Raw genomic sequence first — 24,282 nt, forward strand, 5'->3', positions numbered from 1 at the left:
CGAAAGAGATGACTGGACTGTGTTGGAAGGACCCATGAAGCATAGTGTTGGAATGGGTCTTGGGCTTGTCCTCAGGGAGGAAACTGTAATCTATGGACTAGGATCGTGTTTCCTTCATTTATTGGTGGACTTTGATAGCCCAATCAAGAACCCCTGCGAAGGGCTGTGGGTCATGGGAACTATCAGGCCAGTTTAAGAAGGTGCAGTGAGATGCAGTCTCTAAAAAAGATGAAGTTTGTAGTATATTTGTTGTAATCCTAACTCTATGGATCCAATTTTCATCAAATCTTCTTAGATATGTTTAAATATATTTTAATTATTTTTCAGATAATTAAAATGATTTTTTAGACCTCTCTAGGTATTTTATTTTATTGAAAAATGATTTTTAAATAAGGCAAGGTCAATTTTCTGGTTTTATTTTAATCAGAAGAGAAAATAAAATATTTGATGACATCATAAAATTTATTTTAATATATGTAAAATATATTTAATGTATTGGGGGGCCATTGTGATTTATTGGGCCCACCAATTAGTGGGGCATGGGGCTCACATGGCCTCCCACAGGTTGGTGCGCCACCTCCTTGTTTCTCTCTTTCCTATTTGAGTGCTCAATGTGGGGGCGTGCCACTCATGGGACCTCTAATGGGCCCCATGCACTTCCCCACATGTTCTAAATTGGTGGGGCGATAGAGAATAATGGGCCCCCATGTGTGTAATTTTAAAATTGATAATATGAATTTTATAAAGCATTTAATATTTTATTTTCTCTCTAAATAATTTAATATCTGAAAATTCAGTTTAAACTTGATCATAAATATGTTTTGAGAAAATAAAATATTCAGACTTTTAAATAGTTATTTTATTAATCTAAAAATCTATATAATCAAATTAATTATTTCTAAATTAATTTGGTGGGATTCAGATCCAACTATGTTAAGGAAAATACGAAAATACTTAGGCACTCCATCTTCTACTAGAGACCATGACCACTCTCACGTTGTCAAACCGACCCAGTGGTTCCCATGACCACAGTCCATCACAGGGGTTCATGATTGGGCTACCAAAGTTAGCCAATAGGTGATGAGAATATAACCTAGTGTATGGACTACAGGTTCCCCTTAGGGACAAGCTTAGGTCATACAGACCTATGCAGACACATCGCAATTGGTGCATCGGGGTATCTCTCGTACATGTACACGCAACACCCTCAATGGTCTTTTGCTTCCCGGTACGGCTATCATGTGTACATGTCCTGTGATGGTCTATGATGAGGACTTGGTCATTGCCCCTACAGGTCTACCAATCACGGGTCACATAGTCCCTTGGTAAACTACCCTAGACATCTCTAACCTCATCAAAGGGTAACCCTGATAACTCGTCTTGGTTGTGCTCTATGCCCAGGTATCTTAGGGTTTTAGTTCTCAATTAGCCTAGCTCATCAAGCCTAGTTTGAGTCTCGGCATCAATATTGCCAACTTCGGCCCCTCTGGACCATACTCCCACTGGAGTTCATTGTTCCACTATAGTAAAATTAGTTACATGCTTTCATAAGGCCTTTACATGGCTACAAAAACCCAACATCTTTCACTTGGCCTTTGATGGCCTTACAGTCTCTCTTCCTCACTCTCCCTCAGCCCCACCATGTACATGTTTCAAAAACATTTCGAACGAACCCCTTTGTAAGGAGGTCTGCTACCATTACCTATGTGGGAATGTATGTGATCTCGATCTCTCCATTCTATACCTCATTTCGAAGGTGATAATAGCAGGGCTTTATGTGCTTGGATCTTTTGTGAAATCGTGGCTCTTTAGCCACACATATTGTGGCTTGGTTGTCACAAAAGATTCTCACACATGCACATCGTATAGGTTCAAACTGTAGTTAATTGAAAAACTTCTTAATCCATACAACCTCCTTGGCTGTCAGACAACATGCCACATATTTTGATTCTATGGTGGATAATGCTACAACATCCAATTTTTTTTATTTCTAAGAAACAACACCACCTCGAGCATGAACACATGTCCAAATTTGGACTCTGCATCATTGGGGTCACCTTGGGAACTCGCATTTGTCTTACACACCAATTTCTGAACCTCCTTCATATGGCAGCGCATAATTCTTTGTTCCTTTCAAGTATCATGGAACTCTCTTAACCACCTTCCAATGCTCAATTCCCGGGTTGGCTTGGAATCGGTTAATCATGCTTATGGCAAAGGACAACTCTGGTCATGTTCCTGACATGGCATACATTAGAGATGCTACTGCTTTGCAATACGATATTCTTTCCATGGCCTTTTTCTTGTCATCCTCACTACGTCACATTTGTAGGCTAAGTCTGGTCTTCTTCTCAATAGGGTTGATATGGGCTTACACTTGTCCATTTTAAACTTTTTCAATATATTTTGCAGTAAGTTGGCTTGAAAAATTGAATGGTTTAATTCACTGTATTCCTTATTATCTTGATGCCCATCACTTATGAAGCTTCCCCTAGATCCTTCATATCAAAATGTCGTGAAAGGAATTCGTTTGTTACCAACATGAGAGGCATAGAGCTATTAACTATTATCATATCATTTATGTATAATTATATGAATAAGACATCACTGCCACTAACTTTATTATAAGTGTAGTAGTCTTCCTCATTTGGGGTGAACCCTGCTTGAGACAAGGTCTCTTGAAATTTGATGTACCACTGACATGATGCTTATTTTGGGCCATAGGGGGATTTTCTATGTTTGCATAATAGGTTCCCTTTTCCTTTCTCTTCAAAGCCCTCAGGTTGTTTCATATATATTTCCTTTTGTAATTCCCCATTGAGAAAGGCAGCTTTCACATCCATTTGATGGCCCTCAAAGTCAAAGTGTGCGGTTGGGGCAATTAGGATTCTAATGAATGGAAACTTTGCAATGTGAAAAAGTTTCATCATAGTCTATCCCTTCCTTTTGGGTGAATCCCTTAGCTACTAGCCTAGCCTTTTTAATTTCCCCTCTGAGTTGAGTTTAGTTTCTTCTTGAAAATCCATTTGCACCCGATAGTCTTACAATTTTTAAGTAAAGACACTAATTCCCATACTTGGTTTTGGATAATGGATTTGTACCTATCTTTCATGGCTTCTACACAATGGTTCTTTTCAGGACAGCATGTGGCTTCTTGGTATTTGGTAGGATTAAGGTCTGGCTCATCTCCAACTCTCTCATAGTGTTCCCCCATATAGGTGAAGAACTCAGGTGGTCTTTTAATGCATTTACTTCTCCTAAGTTCTGGTTCAAGTTCTCAAGACTCAGCCTTGTCACTAGCCATCTCACAGAGATCGACTTGCTTAGGACTCGCTTTTGCTTCAAGGAACTCGTCCTCAAAGAAGTGGGCATCCCGGCTTTCTATGACTACATTTTCATGGTTGTAGAATCGATACCCCTTACCATGGTCAGGGTAGCCAATAAAGATTGATATCCTTGGGATCAAGTTTGGTCCTATTTTGGTATGGGATTAGGACATGGGCAGAACAACCCCACACTCTTAGGTGGTCAAGGGACGGAGTACAAGTACTGAAAGTCTCATGAGGAGTAAGAGGAGCAGCCTTAGTGGGAGTGAAAGTCTCATGAGGAGTAGGAGGAGCAGCCTTAGTGGGAGTGAAAGTCTCATGAGGAGTAAGAGGAGCAACCTTAGTTGTGAAAGGTTTCGGATATATCATGCCGTCAATACTGCTTCTCCCCAAAAGTCGAGGGAGATCTTTTCATGCCCCATCATACTTCTCACTTTTTCTACCAAGGTCCTATTCCGTCTCTCAGCAACTCTATTTTGCTCGAGTTTTTAAGGCATGGTGTACTGGTGCATAATATCATACTTCACGCAGAAGTCCCTAAAGAAATGTGAATACTCACCGCCCCCATTGGTTCTTTGGATTTTTATCTTTTGGTTTGTTTTGTTCTCTACCTTGGCTTTGTATTCTTTGAAACATTCTAAGACTTCGGATTCTGAGTGCATAAGGTAAACATGTCCAGTGGTCATCAATAAAAGTGATGAAGTACGTTTTGTGGCTTTTGGAATCCACCTACATACAACTTCATATGTCACTATGAAATTATGCATGATTTCTAAAATGTTAGAGGCACAAAACACTATGAAATTATGAATGATTTTTGAAACGTTTGAAGCTCTTTGTGCCCCGGTGGAATTTATCCTTATCAATTTTTCTTGCGCACATGACTCATACACTTTTGATAAATTGCCTTTGTAGTTTTTCCAAAATACCATCTTGTTTTAATCTCTCCATTCGTTTGTAACTTATGTGCCCTAATTGCATGTGCCATAGGAAAGCATCAACATCATGAGTGGGAGACTAGACATAAACAACCTCTTCTTTTATTTCAATAGAATAAAGCCCGTCTTTGAGATTAACTAGTTCGTTGTAGTTTTTTACTATCATCTTATTTGTAGAGAAGGTGGTGACAGACCGACCTTAGCTATCTTTGGGACCGAAACTAAACCCTTCCTCATATCAGGAGCATAAAGTGTTTGCTTTAAGACCATAATCTTCCCATTCTTGATTTCAAGTATATAGTCCCCAGCGCCCAACACTTCAATCTTTTGGTTTCCCCCCAAAAAGATGTGTTGCTCGCCCAGCCCCATGGTTTAAAGTTGCAGAAACCATCCTTGGTGTTTGAAACATGGGTTGTAGCTCCCGAGTCAATAAACTAAGATATGCCCTTGGGGTTGGCTAGCATGGTCTCAAACACAACACAAGCATATTCCTTATTTCTCCCAGGGTTCCTATTGAACTTACAATTCTTGGCGATATGCCCAACCTTTTTGCAAATATAGCATTGCCTATTTCCTTGGGATCGGTTGGCATGGTCTCGAACACAACACATGCATATTCCTTATTTCCCCCACAGTTCCTATTGAACCTACAATTCTTGGCGATTTTTTGCAAATATAACATTGCATATTTTTTCTCTTTTCCTTAAATATATCTTATTGTTCTCTCTCCCTTTTTCTTTTCCTCACCCTTTTTCTTGTTATTGAATCTCTCCTTCCCCTTATTAGGCTTAAAATAAGGTTTAGTATTTAGCATATGCACCGCATCTTTAGGTGCCGGTGTATTGTGAGCATTCTTCCTCTCCTCCTCGGCTTTGAGCAAAGTGATGAGCTTGTCTAGCCTAGGAGCGGTCTCCCTAGCAGCAAGGGAAGATACAAATACCTCCCAAGAAACGGGGAGAGTATTTAGCAAGTGAACCACTTGCATGGGTTCACTGGGCTGCATCTCAATTGCCTCCAACTCTCACTAGAGATGCTGCATTCACCCCCTTTCTAGCTATTAGTTCTTTTACATGGGACTCTTGTATGCATTGTTCAGCTTCAGACATAAGTGATATTGTCGAGTTTGGATTCACGGTGCTGCTCATCACATATTTTTATTGTTCTGTGTTTTTCATCTGTAACCTCCATTGGAATCTTGGACCACTGTGTTGTGCACAGCTCTGTCTTGGTTTGGGTATATTCTTTGGTGTAAGGAGTGGTCTTACCTGTCTTATAGGTCTTTTGCATCTTGTTTCCTCTCTTTGATCTACATCTGTTTCATATTTGGTATTATGTTATATTGCGTGTTGATGATCAATATGTTTGTAATAATGCTTAAACAAGTGATTTGGATGTCTTAGCCCCTAACCCAGAATTGCTGGGGTGTGTGTGTGTGTGTTTTTGTGTATGTGTGTGTGTGTGTGTGAGAGAGAGAGAGAGTGGTTTTACTGTTTGATGCATTTAAGCTGTCAAACATATTTTTATTTTGGATTGATGTACTAAATTGATATTTCTATTGTCACATTAGTTAGTCTTCCATTTTCTAATGTGAACAATAATTAACTCATTCCTTTAAAGGTATGGTGCAATTTTAATGGATGACCTTAATGACTATGGAGACATGGGATACACGGTACTTCACAATTGTTCTTGCCAGCATGCAGCCCCAACATATATCAACTTAATGAACAATGCAATTTTACGGTTTGCTACTGGCAACGAAAGGATGGAGATTCGCACTCGGAATCACCCTCTGCCAATGTCAAAAAGTCAACACTCACAACATCAAGTACATTTTCCTCTGTCATCATAACTTTCACTTTGTTTTGCATGGTCCATCTAATTTTATTTTATATGCGCTCAAGCAATACCCCTGTTGTGTGATATGATAAATTACAGACAGAACACTGTCGTGATTCTTCAAGCACTTTATTTGTTATATTAGTGGCATTTTTGTTACAAAACATGTGATAAGTTTTAAGTCAAAATTTTTAACTTTGCAGGATGTTTACCTTAGTTATATCGTATTTTACCAAACTCTTTTATGTATGGAAAAAGATTATGTAAGGTTGCAACCTTAAACTAGAGGACTAAGGTGCACCTCAAAAATCCAACGAAAAAGGTTGCTTTGATATTGGAAAACTCTCTAATTGATTATCTGGACGTCGAGACGTGTGGATATTAAAAAAAAAGATTTCGAGTCCCAAAAATAGTGCATCTTGAAAGACAATATCTTGACCATCCATTTCAAGATTTTCATGTATTTATAGATCTACTTGATTTGAATCATTTTGGGAGTTTAAAATTTTATAATTAGAAATGAAAATAGATTCTCAGGCCATCCTAGAATTTTTATCAAAAATTACATCTTATGATAAAAATTGGAGGCGAACCTTACTTTGATTGTTTAAGGTTGCAACCTTATGCACACCACACCCTTTATGTATATATTTGATTGAGTTTCCTAACAGTATGGGAATTATGCAAATTATGTTTGTCTTTACCTAAACGTATTTTCTGTTGTTCCCTTTTCTCCCTTCAGAAATGTTGTTCCATTTTCCACATCAAATGTTTCATTAAAATTAAAATTGAACTTCGGTTGTTGAGTAAACATAATTTTGGATGACATTTGATTATGTTTGAGAATTGGTTGTGTAAATTTTTTAAGTGCTCCCGTCGTTTTGGAGACAATTCTCAGAAGTTTAGGACTTGTGGATTTAGCTTTCTTGAGAAGGAATTACATTAAGCTGTCATTTTCAAACTAAAATGGGGCTGTATCGTCTTCTTACTTTTTTTATTCTGGGGGAGTTGATCTTTCTACACCTCCCACTGTTCCCCTTAGGAGGTTCTTATGACAGCAGCATTATTTGACAGCCTCTAATGGCAGTATTATCGTTCGCAATGGGAACTCGTTTTTACTGTTCTTGAAGAGATAATTTATCTATTCTATACTTTGATCTTCTTGAAATCTTGCCCATGCCCACCATCGTCGTGTCTGCTGCTGAATATGTGTAGGATGTTATGCTGATTTAATTACAATGTTTTTTCTTTTGCAACCAAATGTTTATATTGAAGTTTCTAGCAATCCTTGACAGTTAATACTACTATGTTTATTTTTTATTTTTTTTACATGATCATGTATATATGCACAATAAAAATGTGTTCCTTGGGGACTCCTTGGATATTTGGTGCCCACACCAAAATTAATTGATGTTATACCTCTATTCTTATTGTAAAGTAATTCTACTTGTTGTCACACAAGTTCCCTTCCTTGTTCTCTACTCTCAACTTTCTCTGAAAATTCAGAATCTTATTTTTCAACATATTCAATCTATGATGGTGGATTATATCTTGAGCAGTGCGCTAAATTTTGTTTTTGTTAAAACTCATTGTGCTGTATTGAGCAAATTGATGGCTAATTTATATGCACCCAAAAGCGGCCTATAGTACTATGTAATGTACTTGTATTATACGTGTATTTGTTATGGATGTCTATTTGTTATGGATGTCTTTTGAACAGCTTTAATCAGATCCTCTGCCACATGCCATCCTCTGGCCCTAGTTTGTGCTTGATGGAGCAAATAGCTTTCTAATAATATTTTGTTCCTTATTTTAGTAAATTTATTAGACTTTGCTAGTTATCTTATGTTTCTTTGAGAATCTAAGTTTCCTAACTTGTAGGTTGGTTTTTATTTTCGTAGAAATCCAAGGTCCACTAGGAAATCATCCATTGGAAAAATATCTCCATATCCCTTATTTTTAAGTTTCATTTCTTGATAAACCCAAGGTTTCAAAAGATATCTTCTAACCCCTTGGCCATTTTAAACTATTTCTTAACCTAAACAAATGTGAGAAAGACATGTTCATTCTAAACCCAATCCTTTCTCTCTCCACTTATATACCCCAATCTTCTCTCTTTCTCTCTCTTCCTGACGTCTGCCTCTATCTCTTACCTTCCCATTTTCCAACCTCTTTCTCTCTCTACCCCCATTACCTCTCTCTTTTCCCCAAACCACCATACACCAGTAACCCCCAAAACTCTCTCTCTCTTGCCCATTATATCTCCCTCTTTCGACCTCTTTAAAGCCCCCTACCCCCATATTCCCTATCTCGTGCCCCATTACGTCTCTCTCTAGTTCCCCAAACCACTATATTCCAACTGGGCTTTGAAGTCCTCTAGTTCTCTCTCATCTTGCAAGCTTGGTCCAATCTCAGTAGCGTGACCAAAGCCCCATTCCGTGTTTATTTTCAGCTGTCAATACAGAGGAAGTCAAAATAATTTTAGTGGGTTTTGGGGTTTTGATATTACTGAGCCATGCCTTCTCTCTATCAGTGCTGGTTCAATTGTTAGACTTAGAAGAATGAGAGAATTTAGAGAGAGAAAGCTTTAATGTTATACAAACTTTAATGGACATGGGTGAATAGGTGGGTTTAGAGAGAGAAGAACGAGAGGAGGGAAGGTGAAGGAAGAGAGAGGAATTGGATTGAACCCATATGAGATTGGATGGAGATATAGATGAAATGGGGGATAAAGTGGCCATTGGTGGTGGGATACTACGATTGGAAGGTGGTGGTGCTCAAACAGAGAGAAAGAGAGGAAGAGTATATTCGTTACAGAGAGTAGATCCTTTAGAAAGAGAGAGTGGAGGAGAAGAGATATGGCGTTATGGACTTGCGATTTGTGAGGTGTTTTTGATGCATTGCTGCTGTGTTTCTGCCCCTTTTGTGGTTGATTTGGGGAAGAGATGAGGCGATTCGTGGCTTGGTGGTTTTGCTTTGTTTGGGGAAACCATTGGAGATATAAGAAGAGAGGAGTGGGCAAGGATCGAATTATCTGTCCATTCTCTCTCTACAGAGACAAACAGTGAGCTCTGGAGAGAGAGAGGGTGGGAGAGAACCGTCCAAAATATTCAAAGTTTCATATATATTTTCCAAAGGTAATATCAAAGAGAGACGTAGTGGGCACGAGAGGGACGGAGAGAGAGTGAGAGGGGTAATGGGCAAGAGAGAGAAGGCATGTCCTTTTAGATTTGTTTGGCCTAAAAAAACAGGTTTAAATTAGTTCAGGGGGTTAGAAGAAATAAAATTTACAATTTTTATACCCCAAGATATCTTTCAAAACCTTGGGTCTATTGTGAAATGAAACCTAAAAATAGGGGGTGTGGAGATATTTTCCCTATTTTTTTTGTTCAAGCACTGCTTAATACTGAAAAACTATGAAACCTGTCTACAGAAAAGACTATATTTCAGCTTTAGCCATTAGCATGATTTTGTGTGGTTGTAAAATGTTGTTCCACTTAAACGCTACTAGGCTAACTTAAGGAACTTGTCGCCTTATTCTTTTCTTTTTTTTAATTGTAGTCATTTCTATGAAATTTCCATAAATATCTTCTGAATCTTTTCTTGGTTGAAATGGTTCCTCATCATAATTCTATGCTTTGTTTTACTGCTTTATAGGATTTGGATGCATTTTCGGCTGCAATCATAGTTAGTATTGCTTTCTCTTTCATTCCTGCATCATTTGCAGTGCCCATTGTTAAGGTACATTTCTCTAACATGTTTGCTTATATTTATAAAAATATTTGAATCTGATTCATTTTTTTCCTTTTTGCTTGGTGATTGGTGCATGAGTATTGATGGTTGTAACCTTGGAATCGCCTTTAATGTCATCCTTCTAGAAAATTAATACTGCATCTGTGTTGTGTTTTTACAAGTATTGTTACATACATCATTTTTCAGAGTATATTTTCCCACGGGCGCTCAATTATTTGTCTGTGGCTGTCAACACCTAAAACACCAGCCAATACTAGTTTCTTATATGATGGCCCTGCTACAGACTTTAGAGATATCTTTAGGGAGAATGCCAGCGAGGAGGGCAAGGTAAACATAGAAGCACAAGGGAATTGCTTAAACTCCCTGCTCCATTAACTGTGAAAAGGGGGATACTCCTCTTTCCAATAGCCTTATCATGGACTCATCTAGCTCAAATAGCCTTCATGCATAGATGATGAAGCAAGTAAAAAAAGTTTTGTTAGCATTTTTTGGTAAGCCTTCATTCATAGATGGTGAAGAAAGTAAAAAAAGTTTTGTTAGCATTTTTTGGTAAGCATGGGTATTTTAGGTATTTTCTCTGTAATGGACTTTCCTGAATTTTACATGAAAGCCGAGGGGTTCCATTTAAATTTTGAGTGTGGAAAAATTAGGAGGGAAAGGTTACAGTTAATTTAAAATTTGCTTTGAAAGAGGTATTGGTTATGAGGATAGTGTCTATTAATACTCCTAGAAATTTTAATTGTGCATGGCTTGGGAAAAGGTATTTTGCATGATCTGGGAAGGGTTAGAGTCCATTAATGCTCCTAGGAAAGTTAAGGGAGCTTTGATTTAGGAGCCAAGCCAAGTGTCTTAAAAGAGGAAGACTTTTCCCCTGCTGGAATCAATGTTTTTTCTGTAAATATCTCAAAAATCAGGGACTTAGTTCCCAATTTGGGTTGTCTTTGGAGCCTCTTACAAGGCATTGAATATAAGCTTTGTTAGCTTCAACCCATTGTCTTTGAATCACAGTTGAAATCCCTTATTTTGTACCTGATTGTGAACTATATCTCTCTCTTGTCTCTCTGTTCTGGAATTGGTATGAGAGCAGGATTCCTCTCTTTTGAATCTGGAGTTATGGCCAATAAAGGTGGACGTGGAGGTCGAGGAGGAGGAGGACAAGGTGCTGCTATGCCAAGGGCAGAATATGAGGAATTGTGGAGGAGATTTGGTCATCTTGTCCACTTTGAATGAGAATCAGTTACTCATGAAATTGAGCAAAAAAGTGAGGGATCGAGTGGAGAAGTATAAGTCCTTTCCACAACCAAAGGGAGAATCCCTCATTGGAGTATAGGTTGATCCGACCCCCTAGACAGTTCAAGGTGTGAGAGTTATGTCCCTGAATTTTTGGGAAAATTTCAGCCTGATTAATTGTTGGACTGGCTAGATTCTGTGGAGGATTTCTTCGAGTGGAATGATTTCCTTGAAGGAAGAAAATCGAATTTTTGGATACCTGACTCAAGGGGCATGCTTAAATATGAATGCAACAGCTGCAGGCCAGTTGAGTGAAAGAAAAGATAGTGACTTGAAGGAAAATGAAGTCGCGTTCTAATGAGGAATTCGTGCCCACTGGTTATGCGCAAGAATTGTACCAAGGAGTCCATCATTTGCAACAAAAGTAGGGCATCAAGCAGTGTATGGATGAATTCTTCCTCATGAGCCAGAATGAATTCAATGAATGCAAGGGCGAGCTTGCGTGTTATGTGAACTTATACCTCAAATTTAAAACAAACTAACTCTCCACCAACTTTTCAATCTTGGCGAGGCTTATTAAATGGCCTAAGAAGCTGAAACCATTTGAAAAATAGTCACTCTAGTGACAAAACAATAGCCATTAGAAGTTGGGTCTAGCTTACACCCAAATGAGGCATCTAAGGGCAAAGCTCTGGCTGCCAACAGGCCCTTCCAACCCCGAGAACAGAGTATGAAATGTCATAACTGTGGCAAGATTAGCCACTGATCGTATGAGTGCTGGAAACGGCAAGCTGGAACACGTATTCTAGATGGGGATGATTCAAACGAAGTAGACCTTGTCATGGGGCCAGTATTCGATGAGGAGCCGGTAGGGGAAAATGAGCAAGATGTTGCTGAACTTGAGGCTGATGATGGGGATTTTGTTGTCAATAGGTAACTACTCACTACCTCAAAGGTGTTAGAAGTTCTGTGGCTCCGAACCATCTTCCGAACTCGTTGTTCAATCTGTGGGATGGTGTGTAGTATTACCATTGATAGTGGCAGCTGTGTTGATATAATGTTTCAAGAGGTTGTAGAAGGAGTACTAAGCCAAGTAGAAGTGACACATTTTTAAATATTTTGGTCTAGTATAATAATAAAGCTCCAAATACATATATTTTTCATACAATTTGAAAAATAGTACATAAGTTCCATCCACCGAACCTGGCTTTACACTCATTTTTAAACAAAAATGCAACTCTAATTGATCCCTTGTTAAAGCCCAGACTTAAGATACAATAAGAAGATTGAATAAATAGAAAAGTATACTCAAGTTCTCATGTTCAACACTATACAAGTTACATTCTCAAATTATTCATCACTTTAGAATTACATCAAACACTTCAAGACCAATATCCTTCTCCACTAAACGCATACTTGCACATGCATAATTAACTTGATCATCGTAAGCTAAGATTAGAATTCAATTTGCTTGGTCTATGGCCAATAATTTATTATGGCAATATCATAGACTAAATGGACAAAGACAAACATGTTCCAAATATGATATGCTCAGTTACTCATAGCACAAAATATTAAATACTCTAAATCTTATGAAATAGCCAATGGGAAGCCAATGAACGAACCCTTTGTGCCGGATCACATAGGCGGACCATTTAGGGACTTAGTTTTGCCCCATGGGTGATAGCACGGATGGCTCTAATCACAAGGGCTCACTTCACTCAAACTATGGAGACCACTTAGATATATTCAAGTTTAGAGAGAGATATGAAGTTTTAAAGATCCAAACAATCGAGAGAGATGGAGACCAATCGACTTAGACAAAAATCACGTGTCTATGCTGTAGTACAGTATGGGGCAATTTTTCAAACACTTATGCTAGCATAATTTCCTATCCATATCGAAAAGGGGATGAAATGCTCACTGACATGTCAAATATATTTGCTCCAAATCTCAGGAAAATCCAGGTAGCAAAATCATGATAGAATTGGTATTAAAGTGATGAGCCTTGAAAGTAAACTATGCATATGAAAAGGGGGTATGTGCATAGTTCGGTATAATCATGAAAAACCATGAAAAGCTCAAGCTAATTGCACGAGGAAGCCTCCGAGATCTGAGAATTATAGCAGCCAAAGAGATGGAGAAGAAAATGCTCAAATGGAGAGGGATGTGAACTATATGGTTACCTTGAAGTATGGAGCATGCAACTAGCTAGATACCATGAGATGATGGAGACACAATGGAAGCTTGCACCACTAGCTTTGAAGCATAAGAAAAGGCTCACAAGAGTGTGGTGCGGACTGTGGAAGTCTCCTTACTCTCTTTTTTTCTCACTCTATAAGTTGTAATAATATGCGTTAGGGTTTAACGAACCTAACTTATGTATTTATAGTGAACGGGTTGTGAATGAAATAATCTACACCCTTGATGTTTTTAAGCTATGGTACATGAGAGGGCTTTGATCCTAGCCACACATCAATAACTGGCCATCAAGATATATTGACACCATTTGAAAGGCGTGGCTATGTGGAAGACAAGGTATTAAATTCAAAAAAAAATCCTTTAGTTTTTTTTCAAATACCTGAAATCTATTTACATAGGGCCACAATATGTTGCTATAAAATTAAAATAAAGTCCTAGATACAACCTAGGATCTTTATTTTTAGTGACAAGAGAAATAGAAATTATTCTTGAGCTTTAAGCCAATTTCTACCTTAATTTTTAGCACAAATAAGTTCCTGGAAATTTACAAAAAATATAAAGTAATATTGTAAATTTTTTTAAAACTACTAAGAAGACTTATTAGAAGATGCCTGGGGTTATCTTACCAGTACTTGGTACACCCCACACCCGATTCCCTAACCAATGGCGCACTTTTGCTCCTTACAGTGTTGCTGAAAATTCTGAGATAGGGAAGCTTTATAGGCAATACTTCTTTCTTTAGAGTTTTAAAGAGCTCAAAAATATGCTACAGTTTATAGAAACCCTATGGGAACAAATTAGGGCTGAATCTCTTAGTTGATCTCTCTCTACTTCTCTTCTTTCCTCAAATATACTGCAAAACCTTGCTCTAGGGTTTCACTATCGCAGTACCTCTATTTTTCTTTTGGGTGGCCTAACACAAAAATATAGAGGAGAGAGTGGCATGCCTCCCTATGGGTAAAGAGAAGGGGGCACATGACTTCAATTTTTTCCTTTAGAGAGAAGTGATTTTGGCATGGAGAAGAGAGACAGAGAGTAGGTGCATGAGAGAGAGGATCTAGTCTTAGGAGAGAGAGAAAAATCTTGTACTGCAAGAGAGGATTCAAACTAGATCTTTATAGAGAAAGAAATATGTCTGCTAGTTTGAGTAGGATTCCTTCTCAATGTTGCCTTATCCAGTTTCTAGCTAGATCAGTAGGATAAATAGGAAATCTGTGGGGTGAGAGATATTTAATCAGAGTCATCCATCCCAAAAATCAGTTATCATGATTTTGGGTCGAAAGATGGGAACATTATCCCTTTATACTTTGACCCAATCCAACTCCTATTTAAAATTGAAATATAATCAAATTTAAACATTATTTAGATCTCCCATTTAAATTTGAAACACAATCAAACTTAAACATTAACTAGATCTCCCATAAGGATCGGAAACCAAATCTAGTTTAAATTAGATTTCCTATCTTAATTAAATCAATTTTTAAAACTTAAACCAAATCAAATAGAAAAATCATGGGGCATGCCTCCCCTTTTTGCTAATTATCTGGTGTGCCGCTATTTAAATTTTAAAATAATTATTTTAAGAAAATGGGGCGTACCCCCCTTGTTTCCACAAAAAGTGTTGTGGCCCCCTAGGGGCAACCTAGGGGCTTAGAAAGTGACGTGCCACCCTAGGAGCCCAAGTGGACCCCACATCGGTGCCACACACATGTGGGTGTTGGATCCTTGGTCCCCAGACGTGCTATGTAAAGTTCTAAAAATTTCAGAAATACTCTTTTAATTAAAAATAAGTAGAAAAAATATTTTTAAATTATAAAAAAATTTAAAAATCATAGAAGCATTTTTAATAATCGACCAGAGACGAAGAGAAACGTCTATCTATTTGATTTAGTTATTCAGTTAAACCAATTATTCATTAGTGGAGTAGATAGCAACAACCATTTCATTGGACTAGCGTATTTTTTCTTTTCCAATAGATTTATTTCATTAATAGAAATTGTTTGATGTAGTGAGTAATAGGTTCTGGTTGTTTGCCGCTCAAGAAGTAAAATAAAATATAATAAGAGTCGACTGGTACCAATGAGGCAAAATAAGCAACAACAAGGACACTCCACTCACCCCAGAAACCATAATCCACTACCGTCCTCTTATCAACCCAACAAAGTATCGTGACCTATAGTCTCTTTGCAGGGGCTCACGATTGGCTTGTCAAAGTTAGATAATAATAGTGGAACAATAATCCTGGAATATTGATTTCAGTTCTCCCCTTTAAGAACAAGTCTAGCACTTGTCACCACAGTGTAAAGGGAGTTCTCGCTATACATATGTACATGTGTCCCTCTGTAGGGCAGCTTCCTATGCTGCTGTCATGTGTACATATCGTGCAGAAGTTTGTTGAGGCTTGAGGCTTTGGCCCTTGCTCTCACTGGCCTATAATCGTACACAGGAGACCACACAGTTCTCCTGACCTACAAAGATGATCCATGGGCATCTCTCTAACCTCAACAAGAGATGACCAACTGCAAACCCTTCTCGGTTGTCCCACATAACCAACACCATTTTTACAAGCTCTCTAGGCCTTTAGAGGCCACATAACCAACACCATTATCACTCCATAAAATTCCTAGATCAGCCATTTTATCAAAATGTCTTTGTCCCATAAAAGGTTTCCTCATAGGCCCTTTGGTTATTCCATAAGTGACTAAAGATCTTTATGAAAATAATAAAACATCATACGGGTAGGGGCATGCCACATGCCTTTATTGTAATTTGAGAAAGGTATCCCAACAAGGATAATATCCCATAGATTAGCCAATCAAAAAGTGTCATTCCATAAAGTTCACATTAGCCAATGAGATAATGCCATGCAAAAAGCAACTTTTAATTTTTCATTTTCTACCATGGATTGGGGTTTGAACTAAAATATCATGATTAGCCCTAACCCTTGGCACATGTCTCCAAATACACATATGTGAAAATCCCATGTGACAAAATGAGTCAATTAACTCATAAAATAAACTTTCATTAAAAACCGTATGATAAATGAACAAACTGAAAGTTTCCAAAGGACTAGGCCCCCTTGATTTGACATCATGCTGATGTCAGCAAAAGGAGGTCGTGGGACTGTCATGTGGCCACCTTATGGCCACTTAGGTATCACGTGGACCCCCATCTATTCATCCTTGTTTGGAATTTGCCCTCAACAATTTTCAAAATGGGATATTTGGTTATCATAAACATTTCGTAAAATTCTCAAAAATACTCAAAAAATGCCTAAATGATTTTTCATCATAAATACACTTTTTCTCATCATAATAAAATGGGATAAATGGCAAATGAAATCTCTAGGCTTAATTCTAGGCATTGGAGTACTCCATTGGGCTCTTTCAGAATGGTGGTCCACTTTATCTTAGGATGACCCAATGGGCCTATGTTCCACAGTCTATGGCAATGACACATAATTTGGCCTCATCAAAGTCACCCCAATTTTTTCATTATCGGGTTCTCGAGGGATACCGGTGCACCCTTATGGGGCATATAAATTATCATATACAAGGATCCTCTCAAGGCACATGTACACCAGCTCTTCTTAGTTGAATCAAATTTTAAAAGAGCGGCTTCTCATGCGACTGTAAGTGCACATGTTGTAGGGTGCCCTCGTGTCAGGGTACGAATTCATGCTCATAAGTCATGACCACCCCACACAAGGCCAATACTCGAAAAATTACTTGGTTTCTTTTCTACTCTTTTGCGTCTCCTAGCCCATGCCAATCACACCAACCATGAGGCGTACTCATCAACATAGCCTTGACTCAGAGATGACCCTCACACCTTCCTGAGAGATTTCTCTCTCTTAAATCGTAAAACACTCATTACCTAATGTACTTGGGGTATAAAATTGTTGGCCCTAGTGCGCTGAGCACCCAGAATCATCTTCTCTCACTCACTTCCTCTGAGCAAGAGAATCTTAGCTCTAAGGCCTTGAAAGGCCATAAATCCAACAGTTCAATTTTTTTATTTTTATTTTTTAATAGAGAAAGAGAGAAGATTTTCAGATTTTGAGGGAGGGAGAGTTTGGGCTGGGGTTTTTAGAGAGGGAGGTTTTCTTTTTTGGGTCTTATTTAGATTGAAAAAGAAATTAGGGTTGTCTAAATCCGTTTAAAAGAGACATGTTGGGGTTTCATAGTTAATGGAGCAGGTGAAGAAAGGAAAAAGAAGGTTTGATAGCGAATGAAAATAATGAAACAAGGAAGAATAAGTGTGATGTAATGGAGATGAGAAAGACTTAACCTTGATAATTACAGGCCCTTGGAGATCAATTGCCTCTCTGATACCATCTAACGTGATGTTTGTCACCAAGAAGAAAGAGCGAGACGATATAAAAGTGAGAGAGTGTGGCCTGGATCCCCACATCAGTGTTGTGGTTGCATCTTCTTTATGTGATTAAATACTACATGATTGGATGTTGGGATTTGTACAATTACGTAAATGCTCTTAATTTGCAAGGATATTGAATTGTAAAACAAAATAACAAATAATAAGGACAACAATTCCCCTTGTACATGATACATTGTCATGAAACACGGTCCAATGGGTATTGGGTTTGCACAATATTCAGCCTAAGGAGGGAGAGGGAGAGATGCCAACATTAGAAACCAGGTTACCTGTTTGAGTGGTAAATATTTTAGGTCCGTTTGACAGTTTAAAAAACCTTCTTGTGTGAACTAAGTGTTCACATAATGTATTGGCTGTACGTTTTTTGCAACCAAATAGAAGCAGGCAAATCAGGATAACTCAAACTGAGGTGCAGCCCTTTTGCTTTCCCTTAATATCTCTCTTTGTTACAACATCATAGACTCGTATATCAGTGCACATTAATGAATGGCTGAACATGATACCTTTGTATAAGCATATGTTTGATAGTGTTGCATCCATATGCTAGCGACATGTTATGATTGGTAAACTTTATCAATTAAGTTGTTATCAATGACAATACAAGATGGATTTGTCTATCATCTCTTCGCAAGTTCGCCATATGTATTTTTTGCTCAGAACATTTTGACGCACATGTTGGCCATATATAACTGTTGGACATATGTTGATGCAAATGTTGGGTATGTTGTGTTGGAGATTTTGGAATCTGTCCAAAAAATATGTCATTTTTTCCTTAGGTTATATTTGGTTCGTGTGTAAATATTTCTCGGGAAATATTTACATATGTAAATTGCATTTCGCATGTTTGGCTGCAAATATTTTACCATGGTAAAATTTTACCATGAAAAGGCCAATACATGGTAAAATGAAACCACACCTTATGAAGTGTGGAAATATTTCCCATGGTTCCGTCAAATATAGCGGACCCGAAATTTTTAATCAATCCACTTGAAAACAAAGGCCCACGTGACCCTCATCTCTGTCTCTCTCTCAAAAGCCAAAACCAGAGCCCCCTCTCTCTCCTGTGACCCCCATCTCTCTCTCTCTTTCTAAAAGCTCTATCCCTCTGCGACAAAACTGGAGCCCTCTCTCTCTCCTGGGACCCTCGTCTTTCTCTCTCTATCTAAAAGCCCCATCCCTTTGCAAGAAAACCAGAGCCCTCTCTCTCTTGACCCTCGTCTCTCTCTCTCTAAAAGCCCCATCTGAGAGAAAACCAGAGCCCTCTCTCTCTCCTGTGACCCTCCTCTCTCTCCCTTTATCTATCTAAAAGCCCCATGCCTATGCAAGAAAACCAGAGCTGTGAGAAAACCATAGCCCTTATTGCTATGCCAGAAATTTACTTGGTTTGAGATAGGTAACTCTTGGTTAAATAGTTTGAAAGAAGAACAAAAACACTACCAAGCTCATCAAACCGTAGGAGTAGATCAAAATGGAAGATGAAACCAATGCAATTCAACCCAATCATGGATCTAATTTTTTTGTAGAAGGCCTCGACACTGTTTTCAGTGCAAATCAGTTCATAGTGGCTGAAATTTAAGTTTGGCCAAGTTGGTTCCATTTGGTATTCATCCAAAACAAAAGTTAGGGAGAATTGGGGGACTGCAATACGCTCCCAAGGTCTTCCCTGCCGTTATATGGGGAAAGAACCATATGCCAATGGCCTCATGGCATTTCCTTGCCGGAAAATGCTTGCCTTGGGCAGTTCATATCTTGGCTAGCTTCTTATGGTAATTCGGCATTTCCCTGCTGCAAAATACCTGCCTTGGGCAGTTCATATCTTGGCTAGCTTCTGATGGTAGTTCTGCTATTTACTTGCTTTTTCCACTAGGAACAAGTATCCCTTGAGGTTTGGTGGCAATATTTTCACCCCAACCAAGTGCTACCAATCATATGAAACTCTTTACACAATGCTTTTTAAATGTGCTACCAAACATGGTAAAAAAAATGCATATGCAAATATTTACATAGGTAAAGTATTTGCATATGTAAATATTTCCCGGGAAATACTTACGCACGAACCAAACGTACCCTTAGGTTCTTCACTTCTGTGTTCTTGTGTTTCTTCTTTTTTTTGGGGTGTCACCTTAGAGTTCTCTCTTTTTATTTGGCTGATATTATAAAATGCTAAAACTAAAACTTACATATTTTTCATCATTTGAACTACTTACCATCATAAATTACAAAAAAGACTTGACTATTTTAGGGAAGTTCTATTGTTCTATTGGTCCTCGGTCCTCCTATGTATCTACCCATGTTAATGTATCTGTAACTAGCTCTAGTTAATGTATCTGCCCATGTGTTTAGGTGCAAATAGCAAAAGTATTGGTAATGCTTATATCTTAGTTCTTTGGTGGCAGTTGAGCAGTGAGATTCAAACCTGTGTGGTCAACACATTAACCAATCAAACCCATGGTGACATCCCGGTTGTATATGATGTAATTGTTATTTCTTTTTCACGACTTGACATTTTTACTTAAGCTGTGCATTACATGGAACCCACACTATGTAATGCTTATAACATGAAAATTAATTGTGGTCAGACTTTTCATGTGTGACATTATTCACACATACAGTTGCTTAGAGGAAATTATCAAATTGCACTTACAAATAAACTTGCATACCTTCTATATCTTGGACAAGCTTTGCCGTAAAACAACCTTCACTTTGTGTGCTTCTCCATGCGTACTCTGGTGGACATGGCACAAATATAGAAATCAAGTGTCTTGAAATGTTTTGCTTACTTCTATGAAAGTCACTGTGTTCAAATTGCACGCTGTTGCAATTTACACGACTGTGTTACCTTTGTCTCCTAAGAAATGTTCGGAACTTGGATAATACTGTCAACTAACAATTAGGTTAGCTTCTTATCAGCACTGACCTTTAATAAAAATAGAGCTGAACCGCTATAATGATGACGTTCCATTACAGATATGATTTCCACTTTAACCCTTTTATCATAATTTTGTATATTATGTACTACTATTTTTTATTGTTCTTACCTGTTCCCTTTTATCAACACTCTCCCCTCATCCCCAAAGAGAAGAAACAAGATTTTTTGAAATCTGGATTGTATGACATCTGGATGTTGAAATGCTCATTCTTAGCTTGAATTTTACTGATTCTCACAGACCATTGAAGAGATCCAATATTTTACTTTTTTAGCATCATTAGATCTCTTTTGTTGCTTTTACACAGGAGCGGGAGGTTAAAGCCAAACACCAGCAACTTTTAAGTGGGGTATGTGGATGCTTTCCTATTTTAATTTTTCATCCAAGATAACCAGTAACTGAATTTTTGTATGTATTGTCCGTTAAATTGATTGTCAGAGTTGAACTTATTCCAGGTATCTATTCTTGCGTACTGGATCTCCACTTTTGTTTGGGATTTCATCAGCTTCTTATTTCCAATGTCACTTGCAATTGTTCTTTTCTACATTTTCGGTAAATGATCCAGATAATACTTGTAGATATCCTTTTTCTCCTAATTGTTGTCAGGTCGTTTCATTCCAATACCTAGAATTGGCAAATTCATTATTTCCCTTAGGCATTAAATTAATTAGCTTAAGCATCTCCATTTTTGTGAGGATTCTGCTTATGTTGATGGCAAGTTTCAATAGTGCCCCATAGCTTGTGAAATAATTCACTATATGCTTGTCTAATTCAGGGCTCCATCAGTTTGTTGGAACCATGGGCATTTTGCCCACTACACTTATGTTTTTGGCATATGGGTCAGCAATACCGTCGTCTACATACTGCCTCACATTTTTCTTCTCTGATCACACTATTGCCCAGGTTAGCTCCTTTTGTTTACTTCCCATTCGCATTGGTCTTTCTATGTGATTGACTTCTTTTGTTGTTGTCTATAATTTATTTTAATTTCATTTGTTTATATCTGCAGAATGTGATTCTCTTAGTGCACTTTTTAAGTGGGCTAATTCTTATGGTTATATCATTCATCATGGGACTTGTAAAAGCAACCAAAAGTACAAATTCTTTACTCAAGGTGAGTTTTTATATAATTATTTAATGCTTGCCTGCATTATTTTATGGTGTTTTGATATTTCACTTTGCTGGAGAGTATACATTATGGTGATTTGTGTTCTTGACATTTTAAGTGGCCATTTTTTTCTTTTGTAAACCCTAAACCCTAGATCCATCGGTATTTATTAATCACAAGTTCACAACTGTCGTCTAGTACCACAGAGACTGTATTCATGTTTGGGTTGTGCTACTTGTTATGGACAAAAAAGCCAGTAAATATCATCATAGGGGTTTTATGCTCTTTTTGCTTTTGTGATCCAGATTCTTGTCCATCTTTTCGTTTATGGAACTTTCCCATGAGCCACATGTTGCTCATGAACTAGAACTTAATATTTTTTATTGTAATCCTCTGCTTTTAGCAAAATCCTTTTCGACATGCTTTCCCTTCTAACACTCTAGTTCTCTAATAACTTTATACTTTCTTTGAAATTCACATACATCCTTTTCTGATTTCCTTGTTATATAGGACTAGGAATAACTTAATCTTTCACATTATCTCCATCTCTTTGCTATTCCTTGTGTCATTCAGTTTTCTTTTCAAAGAATTGTCATTTGCTGCTTTAATGAAATTCCCTAGACATGAGTGATGAATGGTTGGCTAATTAATATTAATTGTGGGATTGTTCGAATCACCCTAGTGTTGAAGATGTAGAGAACGAAGTGATGCAGGAGATGGGAAGAGATGGAGCTTTCAGGGCATGTGAAAAAAATCTTCCTTCATTGTGATGAAAGTTACTCTCAGATATTGCACATGCAATGATTAATGAATATGAATGCAATGCCCGTAAGTAAATTAAATAATGGCATAACAGAGTATAGATGGGTAAAATGAAATACAAGGACCATAGTTTTTATAATTTAATAGCTACTCTTAGCACAATAATACCTCTGTTCAAGGTTTTTAAACTCAGGGAGTACACTCAGATTTTCCTAGTCAAGTAGCCTTGGGACTTGACCAAGTCTTTCAGGGGTATATTAAAACTCACCTGTCTTAAATTTTAATATAATTTTGGAAAAGACTTGGTCGAGTCTCAAAGCTGTCTCATACATATCGTAAAGCCCATGTCTCTACAAGGTTAGTTCATTCACCAGGTCCAAAAAGAGTTACTCGTGGAAGGTGTAACAATTTGTTTATGGGGAACTGAACATGCTGAGAAACACAAGTATGATTTTGTATTGGATCACCTGACCAATTCGTTGTTCTTGTGTTTGCATAGGCTGTGAAGACACATCCTTTTATGGAAGGCACCATAACAAAGTAAATTTAGCCAAAAAGTTCGGTCCGAGTCCGGGTCCCGGTCCCAGTCCACCTGCCAAAGAGTCGAATCCGGGCTGCGTCTACCTACCCAGGAGTCGGGTGGGGTACGGATTGGGGCCGACCCGGACTCGACCCAACCCATTCCCAGCACTAACCAAAACAAGAGAATAGGAAGAAAAAAGGGAGGACATATTGATCATGTGATCTGATGCTCCTGAATCAATGATTCAGGATTATCCAAACAGAGTAAGGGAGACTTGATTGGCAGAAACATGAGTACTTGAATGTGCAAGGGATGAAGAAGAGGATGTGGAGGGGCCATCTAACTGCGAACAATCAATGAAGGCTTCCAATCTCCTTTTGGGATTGGTATAACTTGATTGGCAGAAACATGAGTACTTGAATGTGCAAGGGATGAAGAAGAGGATGTGGAGGGGCCATCTAACTGCGAACAATCAATGAAGGCTTTCAATCTCCTTTTGGGATTGGTATAATCTCTTTTGGAGTAGAAACTGAAGATTGGATTGCATTTTATACCAGCTGATCCGTACTAGCAGCAGCTGAACTCCTAGTGGAAGAAGCCTTGTGAGCATTAAATTGACGTGGATGATTAAATTTAGCTGGCCGACCAACTAGATCCCTGCAGTTTTCTTTAATATGGCCATTTCTAACAATGATCACCCTTTTACTTTTCTCCTTGGTTCTGCCCTCCTTTTCCAAATTTCCAAGTTCCACCCCACGTTATTTTTAGGAGGTTATGAGGCCAAAACAAGGGTAAATTGTAAAGTACTTGACCTGGCAGCATGACACTTTCTTGACTCTCCTCAATTTGGAGAAAGGAAACCACCTGGCTAACTGATGGAAGCGTTTCCTACTAAGTATATGATGTTGGAGTTATGTGGCTATTTAAAGGTCTTATGAGAGCATGTATTGAAATCATATATAGTGATATATTAGCTCCAGTGGCAGTGTGGTCCAGATTGGACTGTGAAGCATTATTAGTGTCGAGACTCACCTGAGCTTTGATTGGCTATGGGTCAGGGTGATGTCTAAAACTCGTAGCCTGAGGTATTTTGTGCACAATCAATAAAGATTTTGATGTGGCGTTACCCCTTGATGAGATCAGAATTGGGTGCCCAAGGTGGTTGGCTAGAGGACCTGGTGTGACCCCTGTATGTTATGGTGGGCCGAAGAGGACAAGAGCCAAAATCCTCATCATTACCATCACATGGCATGTACACTAGATAGTCGTCTGGGAAGCC

At 38.2% G+C, this 24,282-nt stretch overlaps 1 protein-coding gene across 14 annotated transcripts in view; it reads left to right on the plus strand.

The window, feature by feature from the left end:
• Positions 1–24,282, plus strand: part of ABCA1 (ATP-binding cassette A1) — a 169,728-nt gene that overhangs the window by 112,503 nt on the left and 32,943 nt on the right. For 13 of the 14 annotated variants that reach the window (XR_016053861.1, XR_016053869.1, XM_020671012.2 and 10 more), the window contains 6 exons: positions 5,882–6,092; positions 9,761–9,844; positions 20,918–20,959; positions 21,066–21,162; positions 21,386–21,513; positions 21,620–21,724. Coding sequence is in view for 11 of the 14 variants with exons in the window: in XM_020671012.2 (XP_020526671.2) it covers positions 5,882–6,092; positions 9,761–9,844; positions 20,918–20,959; positions 21,066–21,162; positions 21,386–21,513; positions 21,620–21,724 (667 nt within the window). In the remaining 3 variants the exon portion in view is untranslated. The remainder of the gene's footprint in view (positions 1–5,881; positions 6,093–9,760; positions 9,845–20,917; positions 20,960–21,065; positions 21,163–21,385; positions 21,514–21,619; positions 21,725–24,282) is intronic. The other variant, XR_016053870.1, reaches the window with a different exon arrangement.

This window comes from Amborella trichopoda, chromosome 1 (genome assembly GCF_054954075.1).
Source record: "Amborella trichopoda isolate Santa Cruz 75 chromosome 1, AtrichopodaSantaCruz75HAP2 v2.0, whole genome shotgun sequence".
Classification (NCBI taxonomy): Eukaryota; Viridiplantae; Streptophyta; class Magnoliopsida; order Amborellales; family Amborellaceae; genus Amborella; species Amborella trichopoda.